Source organism: Harpia harpyja, chromosome 3, assembly GCF_026419915.1.
Source record: "Harpia harpyja isolate bHarHar1 chromosome 3, bHarHar1 primary haplotype, whole genome shotgun sequence".
In the NCBI taxonomy this organism is placed as follows: domain Eukaryota; kingdom Metazoa; phylum Chordata; class Aves; order Accipitriformes; family Accipitridae; genus Harpia; species Harpia harpyja.
Window position 1 is genome coordinate 14,351,073 of NC_068942.1, and position 12,242 is coordinate 14,363,314.

Consider the following 12,242-nt stretch of genomic DNA (forward strand, 5'->3'; position numbering starts at 1 on the left):
AACCCTGCCGTATCAAGCTGCTGGTAAAGTGGCCTCTCTCAAATGGTCAGGCAGTTACTTTACTTTCTAGAGATATTTCTCTGCATCAGACAGCATTAGATGGCCCTCTTATCTTCAGTTCTAGCAGCGTGCAGATTAAACAAGTATGATGGAACTATCTAGTTATCTCAAGTGGTGCCTCCTCAAAAAAGAAATAGAATAGGAAATCTTTTCTAGGTTGATCTCAAGATTGAAAAGGCTATGCCAAGAATTATAAGTCATCAGTCTCTTCCTATAAATCTGATCAGAAAGGCTGGCTGATATTATCACAGAAAACAGGCTCAGTAGGTTTTCCTCTAGTGAGTGGTCACTAGGGGTAGTAGAGATAACACTAGTGTTATAGGTAAGCATAGCTTCTGTGTTTCCTTTCTCACTGTTAATTGTACAGAAGAAAGACTGTTAATATAATTAAAAGATTAAAGAAAACAAAGCTCACAGTATGGCATCTAACACTTTTGAACAGTCATTAGCACTAATGTATGCATGATAAGTAAACAGTATGAAAAATGGAAACTAATCAGGGTTGGAGACGGACTGTGGAAGCAGCACAGCAGCTCTCGTCTCACCTGTTTTGTGCTGCTATGCACTGCATTAAGTGAGAAAGTAACACTCATTACTTCTTCCTGTACCAGGTAATTTAGTCTCCATGATATGTTTGATATGTGAGATATTTTCTTAAATTCCCTCTGATCTATCTGTTATGTGGGTAAGACATTTAAAGTTATCTTGCTGAAGAAACTGTGTAGCCTGCTTTAAAATAATAGTATATGAATTACAGTGTCTTAACAATAGCGAGCTCCTCAGTTTTGACGCAGGATTTCTAATCAAGTTTACAAACCCCAGACAAAGCAGATGGATGAATTAACATCAATGCAATATTTTTTCTCAAATCTCTGTAAATATATTATAAAAATTACTTGCTCAAGAAAATAAGTCATCCTTTGCTCAAAATACCAGCCTTGGAGAGGAGGTATATGTGTTAGGTACATGCTTAAAGAACTGTAGATGTAGAAAACATTCTTTCAAAGCCAAATTTAATGATACATAGTTGTCTTCATCTCTGTGATTTTTAAACTTTATAAAGCAATTGTCTTGCAGGCTTCATGAAGTATGAAACATAATGTTAGAAAGTGACATAAAATATTGGGACTATAAAGGCTGGATTTGGGGGGATTTTTTTTTTTAAGGGGGGGTAATAAAACTTTTTTTTTTTTTCTTTTTCAGTAGATAGTGTTTAAAACTACAAGGAATCTCATAATTTAGCAGAGGTCTGTGGGAAGATACCCTACATTTGAACAGGACCTGGCTGTAAAATCGAGCTCTGTGGAGGTGACTGCACAGTGCTCCTTTCTTCCATCAGCTGGTTTCCTCTGGCAGCAAGCCTAATAGTCGCCTCAGTTTAACTGACAATCTGTCTCTAAATTCCCAAGTCTGCTGACCAAAAGAGCATAGTAATATAAACCTTCTTGTTTCATCACTTATTAGGTGCTTCTTCTGTGCCCTTTTAGGTGTGTAAAGACGTCATGTTACCTTTGAAACTGACTTTGAATGATGTTTAATAGTCCACAGGCTTCACAGTTCTGCACTGAGGTTGCAGAACTTCAGAGAGCAGCCTGCTAGAAATTTGGAATAAAACTAACAAAAAAGACAACACAGTTGTCAAAGGTATTAGTAATAATCAGATGGTAGTGTTGATAATCAGAGTAAGTCTTACAGATGTCATTTCTAAGTTGTATTTTTTAGTCCAGAGGGTACAGTGGAAAAACTTAGGAAACAGTAAGGCAAGGAGATAATTCCGGGAGAGATGAGATTATGGAAATCTGATGGGGCGTGCATTTGAGTTGGGACAGGGGCACAAGGAATATAAAATTCATAAGAAACCAGGTTTCACTGGTACCACCACTCAAAGGTCTATTGGTTTCTTAAGAGATTTTTTTTCTGTTAGTACTTTATCAGATAAAGTAAATAATTATCACTTCTGATAATTAATCAGATGATACTATATGAACATTGCAATATAAAAATACATAAACATCTATAATTTTTCACATCCTTTGGAGATTTCTTGAAAGTGCTTGTCTTGTAGGTTTTAACATTTGGCGACACTGAACTACAAAGTGTTACCAAGGATTCTTTGAAATTCTTTTAAAGTAGCAAAGACACAGGAGGAATAAAATGTCTTTAGTTCTGAGACTTGTTTAATATTATTAGCACACAAATAAAAAAACTTTGTGATGCTAATTACATCGTGAATTTTCTTATGGGTCTTCATATTACACAGGTATCAGTGAAAAAACTTTTTTTGTTGTCTGATGTTCTAGTTTGGTTACTTAATGAGTGGTGAGTGTAATTTTGACCTTTTTTAGTTTAGGAATTTGTACCACTTTTATTGACTTGCGTTTTTATTATTATGTCTGCCTAGTATTGTAATGTTTATTTTTTCCATGCTGTAGGGCAGAAGCTAGAGAAGTGAAGAAACAAAGCCACAATACCAAATCAAAAGACATTTAATACCTAGGGTTCACCTCTCCAAAAATTATTTTCCTGTTTTAAGATAAATTTCAGCTTTTCATGGTCCTACATACTGATGCCAGTCTAAAACTGTTTGAAAACCCATATAGACTATTAATTCATACTGCACATTTCCAATTACCTATAAAACTTGTAAGAGAAATTCCATTCTTCTGAAGAATCCTCAATCTGTCACTTTGCATAGCTGTGAATTTGTAGTGGACTGTTATGGTTTAATTATGAAATGAGAAATACACTTAATGTTCACAAATGGATTTTTTTTCTTGCAGGGTTAATGATGTCTTAGTCAGTATAGCCTTTGAAGAGGAGTTGCACTAAAAATCATAGTGATATGTAATAAAGAAGCTGTATTGGGAAGATCTTGAAAACACTTTCTGCTTTCATTGTCTCAGAGTAAAAATGCATCCAGTATTGTCATGGCTCAGCAGAGTGGCAGTTTTGAGTATTACAAAGCAAAGGAGGTGTTCTCAGATATAACAAATATTTTTATAGAAACCATGCAGTATCAGTTTCCTGTTGAAGCAGAAATGTTGAAATCTTTGCACAGTTAAGCACAGCAACATAAGGCTTAACTAGGTCTCCAGAGGATGTCAGTATTCAAACTGAAACTGGTACAAATTCATCCTTGCTGTTGCAACGCTACCCTTGCATGTCATCAAACTGTCTCTCTCTCTATCAATTTCTTTTCATGCTGTGTATCTTCCCTACTGGCTAGTTTTCTAACAGCAGACTGAAAACTTCTGCTGTCAGCAAAACAGGCCAAGATTGATGACTTTTTCATCTGTGTACTCCCAAGTGGTTAACAAATATGATGACAGGACTTCCTGTCTCAAGGGCTGGAGAAGAATAGATACCTTGCTGTATTTTACATCTCATGTATCTATTCCCAGAGAGAGAACAGTTTAATGCTAAATTGATGAGAAAGAAAACCAGAGCTTTACACAATTTTGCATGCATTTTAAAATTGTGATGTTATGCAATTAATTCAATCTTAATTTATATGCATTTTCCTGTTATTGCTAAGCTGAAATGTTTTGATACTTCTTTTAATAAGATTTGAGATGATGTAGGCACAGATTTCTGTTCACTGTGAAGTCCAGATTTTCATCATACAGAAGTAGTACAAAAATGTGCCTATATAATTTTTATTGTACTTACTATAAACAATAGAAAGATCCTTATCATTGTACAATACATGAAAATTATTGTTATTTTTACTGCATTTTCAGTCAGTGGTGGCGCTTAAACTGGGTCATTATAATGCACATTTCTTTTCTGTCTACTGCTGTTTTCCATGTGTGTTTTCACGGAATCATTTTTCATTCTAAGTTCTTAAACCCTTTTATCTAAGAACCAGTAATTCATTCAGTTGTAAAACAGGCACCATAGCCTGGCTTGAAGTGAAATGTTAGGTTATTTTGGTCCATGTTATAAAATTCTGGCTCCAGCTGAGGTAGTGCATTGTTTATGTAAGTAGTTCCTTTTTTTGCTTTAGAACAGCTATGCATTAAGTGAGGTAATTTGAAACTACATCTACATCCTCAGTGACTTGTTGCAAATCCATCATTTGTGCATGGTCAAACTTGCATTCTTGGTTCTTTCATTCTTGGCATGGCTGGCTGGCTCAAAAATGTAACATTTTAGCAATACCAAATTTTCTTAGCTTCTATCATCAGTGAGGTCTGGAAACACTTTTATGTTCTGCATTATAGATTATAGAACTGAGGAATCAAAGATTAAATTAAATATTTACCTCTTGTTCAAGGTTTTTAATCTGATTGTTATTCTTCCTCCTCCCATAGAATCTTAATTCATTCTCTGTTCACCATGTAACTTTTCCAATGGAAAGAAGATGGGGCTGCTATGATGTAATTTGGTGTACTGTAAAAAGAGCACACTGAATAAGGCAAGACATTTCTGGACACCATACCTATCCATTCTTTAACTGGTAGTCATCACTCCCTAATAAGCAAACTGGATGAAAAAAACAACCTTGTGCAATAAAGACATTACAATCTGTGGTAAGGCCAGGGCAATAGAAAAATGTGCCAGAAATTCTGCCTTATACCTCCTTTCCTTGTGAATCAAAAAGAGAAGAAAAGGATAATTTGCAGGATTTTTTTATAAAACTATTCTCTGATTGGAGCACAAAGCCATGAGGAATAATGTTCCTATTTGTACAACTGCAAAGTACGTTTTAAACCTGCATTATTTTGAAAAATCAGAGTAACATCTATCATGCAAAGTACATCAGGGAATCACTGAATTGCCAGATTTCAAATTCCCAACAGTTACCGCTATTTTGTAAGTAGTGTTCCAGCAATAATTCATATTTTCTTTACTAGCAGAAAAAATTTAAGTTTTCACTCTTCACCTTTGAAAGCAGACAAGTCTTTTTGGTTCCTATTTACATGATTCATTTTCCTTTAAAGGGAACAACAGCTTCCCAATTTTTTCTTCAAAGAACATCTACAAACACTAACCCTGTAAAAAGCAGAAGAGTTAGCTGAAAAGTAAACCACAAAGTCTAAATAATAAAGATAAGCAAAAGAGTGTACTAAAATATAAGTATCATCTAATCACATCTCAAGACCGGTAGTCATACACAATGAAAATTGTACAGCTTTGAAGAAAAGAGGCCATTACTTCACTTGAATAAAAAAATACAACTATGTTAGAACAAGACAGTCATAACTTGGATAAGGCTGCTTGGCAATTGTTCCTAATTGTCTAAACTTCTCCCCCCTTCTCTTTTACATACAGTTTTTCTAATTGTGGTTTAAATAAATTAAAACTAAATTAAAAATTAATTCCTTGACACTTCACTCTCCAATGACTGTGTGTTTTACAAACTACAGAATCCCAGTATGTCATATAGACCTGAAATATTTTTAGAACTTTCACTGAAGGTAGCTCTGCCCTGCAGAAAATTATGTGTGCATGTAGAGAGAATTGCTTTTAGTGCAACAACTGAAAAAATAGCCTGTGGCCTACTGAGGACTAAGGACAGATAGATTCCTATTCTGAATAAGTACTTCTAAATTACAAATTGACAGGAGACAACCCTAAATCAATAGAAACCTGCATACACACAAAGAGGAGAAGGTTCAGAAGAAAAACAGTTATAATACTATACTACAGAAAATTAGTCCTGAATTATGTGCTGCTGATGATTGCACTCAAAGAATTGTTATCTTTACACTGATAGAGGAAGATGTTTAAGCAAAGCAGTCACACTACTCTCCTTTCTTTCTCCTTCAGAGGTATTTTTAGAGCACTTTACAGAACTTACTGAGGTGATTTCAGTAAATTTATCAGATCAGTAACTCATAGGTTTAAACAATTCTAACTTTAATACAGTGAACTTAAATCTCCAGAGGGAGACAATTAGATTATTGACTCTTCCAGGAGAAATTCAGGCTGATTCACATTTGTTTGCTAGAATTACCTTCTTCAAATACTGTCTTGCCAGGTACCTACTAATTATAACCCAGTAAAAGAATAAGTGTTGGACAGAGATATTACTTCAGGATAACTATACAAAGTTAATAGCTGGATACATTAAAAAAGTGAAGATGTAGAGAATGAGCATGCATACTCATTAAGTGGAATAGCATATTGGCCAGCCTGCATCCATCCAGAAATGATCTGCTACATCATGCAAGTAATCTTGGTTGAGGAGAGCTCTTGGTAGTCTTTGGGTTCTTCACAGGAACCAGCTGCAGGGTGAACTGTCAGTGAAGCTAATGCTGCTGTTCCCAGGAAAGAATGAGGAGTAATGTGAGGGCATATCAACATAGAAGCACTACCTGAATCCAATGTATTGAACTGTTGGGTATCTTTTTAAAAGTGACTGATTTATAGCTTTACAGAAGAGCTTCATGACAAGTTGTTTATATATGATTTAGTGTATTACTACGTGTTTAGTAAATACTAATAATTTTCCATTTCATGCTGTTTCTCAAGCAGTATGAAAGGTAATACAAGATAAAGACCAATTGTTTAATATATATTCATCATAGAAATGTAGTCAATTTTTAAATCCTTCAGGGAAAATTTCTTTCAAAGTTAATTCTTTGCTTCTGTAATAAAAAAGTAATTTAATCTTACTGTTACCACATAACATGCCACTTCACCCTTGTCCTAGAAACAGCTGCTGATAGCTTAGCTATTATGCAGACAGTACAAGCTGAATAATACAAATAAATGTTCTAATTCATAAAAGGAGAGTCCTCAGGTAAAAACACTGTAGCTCCAATGCATTCCTTTTTTCTCTCTTTAGACTCGAATCTGTATTTCTTCATGTTCAGTTTCTTTCATAAACTGTTGGATAGTGTTACTGTTCATCTTCATAGTTTAGTATTTTCTCTAGGTTTCATATATTCGCTCTAACTGTGCATATTAAGGGGTCTCATTTTTTTTTCCTGTAACAAGAATTTATTATATTTTTACTTCATATTTAAAAACACCTTCTCATGGTTTTATTGGCACTATCCAAGTTTTGATCTCTCCCCTTTGAAACAGCAGTTGTGAATAAAAGAATAAAACTTAAGATTTAACTTGTATAGATTAATTTATATGCAATATGTATGAAGTAAACTCTGAAGAGCAAAAATGGTGAATGATCATGCAATCCTTTGATCATTTCTTTCTATTTCTCTTGATCCTTTTACATACTGAAGTCATGTTAGTTTTTTATATTTAAGGAACAGGAATAAGCCCATTGATGGACTCTTCAACTTCCCTTTTTTCATTCTGCTTTTCTCAGCCGCCCTTTACTTCCTGAATAGATGGAAACTTCTCCCATCTTATCTTGATCTCATAAACTTTGAAAGACAATCAGTATCCTTTAAATGAGCCAGCAGAGCAGATTCAGCAGTATGATTAACACGAATGAGGCAGAGGAGTTTTTTGTCTTATTGGAAATCAAAACAATTTAGAAGATCAACCTAAGAATTACACATTCAGATATCTTCAGGAAAGTTACAAAATAGTTATTTTGGAAATAATTGAATTGTATTTGTCACACAGTAGTAGTACCAGTTAAAACTGCCCTTCACTGAAGGCTGCAGCAAAAGATACCTTTGTTTGGTTTAGGTGTCTGTGATATCTGTACACCAACACTCATCAAGTGAAGCTAACGAGGCCTCAAAATTAAGAGCTAGTACTATGCAGGGTGTCAGGACAGTGCAGAGAGTGAATGATGGGAATAAATTGCTCAGAATTGCTCAAACCAGTGAACAAATATGATGGTGCATTCTGAACAAACTGCCAGTGCTGCCCTATTGTGAGCTCCACAGAAAGGAAATTACAATGAGTGAGTCTTATGGTCACAAGCATGAAGTTTTGCTATGGTAAGATGATCGTGAGAAAAATACTAGAATAGCCTGTGCTATTTCTGTTACTGGAAGAAAATACATGATAGTCAAAAACTGTGTTATTAGTGGGGAAAAACACCAAAATTCAGAGCTGCAAACTATACCTTCAAAATGAGGAAGCAGAAAGGAAAAATAAGTAATTTACAGAAAAAAAAAAATTCTGATCTTCCCAAGTAGTGGTGTTCGATCTACTTAGTGTGCTCTAGATGAGTGTAGCAATTGGAGATTAAAGAAAAGATGTAAATTGATGTTTTACTTATCAAGAAATAATTTATTGGCAGCTGCTTCTCATGATCAAGCTTTATTACTCTTTTTTACTTGTTTTTTTTAGATAAAATAAGAAAAAAATAGCTATAAGCCTATTAAAAATTTCATTCTTTGATTCACATAGTATTGGTAGTTCAGATAAAAAGCATGCAGCTTACATTCTTTATGAATGATGATACCTTTGTGATACCAGATGCAAGAAAAGGGTAAGGAAGGGTGTTATTTTTATTTTAAGTCTTTAGCTGAAATACCCTAAAGCTTGATTAAATCTTTTTTTCTGCTATGTATGTCTCACTTCTCATTAAAATTAAGCAGGACATTTTCCTGTGTCTAATTGTGACATTTTTAATGTGTCTTAATCAAGAACTGCATGAAACTCTGGACATTTAAAGGAGAAATATGGGTGGCAGCAAGCTAAACTAGGAATTTATTTAATATGTACTCTTTTAGATGCACACACACATGTAAGCAAAGGTCGTAAATCTACAGCCCTCTTGAGCAATAAGGGAGGGGAAAGAAAATCAATTCTAATCAGGACACCAGTGCCAGACCTCATAATAACAACTTCTGCATACACCTGAGGCACTTAGTAACATTTTGTATAAATTTTAAGCAAAACCATTTAGTCTGTAATAGAACAAGATGGGAGTAGTACAACTTTTGATAGTTTCACTTCCCTTAATTAATAGTTGTTGGTTTTGTTGTCCCTGCAGCCATTAAAATCCAGATTTAATAGAATAACCATGCAATACATGGCACAAGAGCTTAGAAGTAATTTTGTTTGCAAATATGTTGCCATTAAAGGATGTGCTGTGTGAGCAGTCATCCAAGCCATCACTGAGATATATGATCTCTTTTTTTATTTTCTCAAGTGTAACTTTATAAAATTGGGTTACTTCATTGTTCTTGAACTAATTTGCCCTGTATCTTTGTAATTTAAAATGCCCACAAACTTATGGAAGGAAAATTAATTCAATATCTGTGCAGTTAATGGAATTGTCCAGGATAGCTAGTGATTTGATTTGCTTGGCATTTGTTTTTTTCCTATGTCAAAAGTGGGCTGTGAGTATTTAATTTTAAGAAGTTCATCATCATCTGCATTGGAAAAAATTTATTTAATGTATCTCTAAACTGTTTACTGTGTAACCTGGAAGTCTATAACACTTACAGATTCAATAAATGAACAGACAAAACCTGTGAATATTAAATATTTCAAAGGCATTGGTCTGGAATGTGTGGTAGATTTTAGAAGCATGTGGATATTCTTTCGAAGTGCAACTATATGCATACATTTAGGTGTACCTACTTATTTTTAAATGGTTGATTAATCTTAAGCTTGTAAGTACTTGAATTATAATAAGACTAGCATTACCATATCTTAATGTGTTTTCTGTGACAAACTTTTTCCCTTCCTCCTCCTTTTTCCTGTATTCACAAGTTCCTTTCTCTAAATTGGTGAAATTGTACTTCCTAAAACTGCAAACAAATACAGTTTCCTTCCATATATAGTACAAGATCTTACTCTTCTTAGTTTCCCATTAGTAAATTGCCCTGTCTTTCAATCACATTAGACAACATAAACAATCAGGTTGCAAACAAAGGCATGTAATTTTTAAATTGTGGAGATTTGGGAACAAGATTTGGCTTTTTCAGCTACAGATTATAATATTTAAAGTGTAATTTTTTATATTTAATAATTGCACTTTTTGAAAAGTAGTTATTTTAATACCTCTAAAATAGTCATGTGACACCAATACAACAAGCTCTACTAAAAAAGTGAAATTTCTTATGGTTGTCTTACCACATAGGAAGATTTGCTTTATTTAAGACAAAAGCTAATTACATTGTTAAATGCTTAGACCATGTTCTGAATGTAATCGGTATCAATTCGAATTTCTGTGTCACAATTGTTCTCAGATTTGCAGCTGAAGTGAATTTTCCACATGCCTGTCCTCTGTGAGATTTGTTGTTGATAATCTATAAATGCAAACCTTGGTGCATTTGTGTTCTTTGTGAAGTATTTGTTTCCATTCTCTAGCTCATAAAGAATAAGCTTCATGAACTGCACTGCCACTTTCTCAATTTCTTATTTATTCATTTTTGAGCACTACAGCAGTTAATTAAATTTGCCAAAAAATCATGTGTAGTTAAAAGCTGAGTTTGATTTCCTTTAAATGAATAGTAAATAATTACTGCTAAAGCAGGAAAGATCAGATATTGAGAAGCTGGATAATTGTGAAGCTGAGAAATGTGTTTTTCCTACAATATTTTTCTTTTCATGTCCTCCTTTATAATTGCATTCCCATCTCCCTATTTATTTCTGTGTTTGCAGAGATTTATTGTTCATGTTTGGCAGTATGCCAGTACTGTGAACCATATTGTGCTTTGCTTTACCCACTCTGTATCCCTTAAGTCAACTTTCAGTGGCTGTGTGTCAGGTACTAGTAAATGTGAAGATTTAAAATAATAATAATAACTTGATCTAGAATTAATTCACTATAATATACAGGTCTGAAAATACAGTGATGGTCAAAAAAATACTTAACTCCATTGTGGTCTGTGGAAAAGTAGAGATTCTCTGCTGACAAAGATAGTAAAGAAATCTATTTTAGGGAAAGATTAGAGTCATCGTTACCACAACCCTCCTGGTATCATATTCGGCAGCGATCAATTTTGGAAGGCAGTGAGTGCAGCAGTTAGGAACGTGGAAGAGATGGGAGGAAAATCAGAGGTGTTTGTGGCAAACCAGGGACATTGAAACACGAAGATCTGAGAAGCCAGTAGCCAGTGGCGAGGGTAAAGAGACTGTATACGGCATGCTTTCTGACCTTATATGTAAGCTCATATAAGCTTGGTTGAAGGTCCTTTATTGCAGTTTACAACAGGGTTACCGTGCCTTTCCTCCTGTCATCTTAATTGCAATAAAAGAGATGTACCTTTTGTGATACTTGAGCTTTAGCCCAAAGCCTTGTTTCTGAACAGAGACGACTGTTCCTGTTGGGCTAAAATGGCATGAACTCTTGTGGTTTGGGTTTCCTCTTTAAGTGGTTCAGTTTCTTTCTTCCTTCCCTGTTGCTTCTGGAAGACACACTCCAAAGTAATTGGAGTTTCAGAGTTTAGTGTTTGGAAGAGAAGTGCATTAGTTTTTTCCTTAACTTTGAGTTAATATTCGGTTTAGGTGAAGCATGATAAAGCTAGCACCCAGAAATAAGAGCGACATGCTTACAGACCTCATACACAGTGGGAGGCTGGAGGACTTGAGGTTTTGCAGACTGAGATCCCAGCCTCCTGCACATGGGGAAGGTAAAAATGAGGGGTAGATGAACAGTTAGATTCTCTACTATGAATTTGTTAATCCACGCTGTGCTGAGCTGATGCAATGGCTGGTGGTGGGAAAGGGTATCCCCTCCTTAATGTTAAGTATAGTGTGTGGACTGCTGCCTTAAGCCCATCCTAGCTGCCTGCATGGCCTGAAAGAGTTGCTTTTAAGGAAAAGCAATATGTGAGTTCTCAGTTTTGGTGTTCATACTGGTTATCAGTAAATTTGGATCTCTGTTTAAGTGAAGCTATATTTTTATAAAAGTATTCTTTTAAACAATTAAGTGTATTCTTTGGAAAGTAAGAATAGAAGTCAAATTCATTTATAGAAAATTGTGGCATATTGGCATTGATGAAAAGTTTGACTTTAATAGAAATAGTTTCTTTCGTATGACTGAAAATAATATTCAGTGGCTTTTTTACTGTAACTTTTTTTAATACAATGCTTTTTGTACTGTAATTAGAAGTGAATTTAATTTTCATGCTCGTCCACTCTAGGTACAAAGATCCAGAAATAAGCAGTTACGTGAGCTGTTTCCAGATGGATTTAGTATTCATCACGCAGGAATGCTGCGGCAAGACAGAAGTTTGGTTGAGAATTTGTTTTCTAATGGACATATCAAAGTCCTGGTTTGTACAGCTACGCTCGCCTGGGGTGTCAATCTTCCTGCTCATGCTGTTGTTATTAAGGTAAGAGCTTTCATTACT

At 34.7% G+C, this 12,242-nt stretch overlaps 1 protein-coding gene across 3 annotated transcripts in view; it reads left to right on the top strand.

The window, feature by feature from the left end:
- ASCC3 (activating signal cointegrator 1 complex subunit 3) overlaps positions 1-12,242 on the top strand; it is a 287,526-nt gene that overhangs the window by 169,391 nt on the left and 105,893 nt on the right. For all 3 annotated transcript variants that reach the window (XR_008234298.1, XM_052781435.1, XM_052781436.1), the window contains exon 15: positions 12,033-12,224. Coding sequence is in view for 2 of the 3 variants with exons in the window: in XM_052781435.1 (XP_052637395.1) it covers positions 12,033-12,224 (192 nt within the window). In the remaining variant the exon portion in view is untranslated. The remainder of the gene's footprint in view (positions 1-12,032; positions 12,225-12,242) is intronic.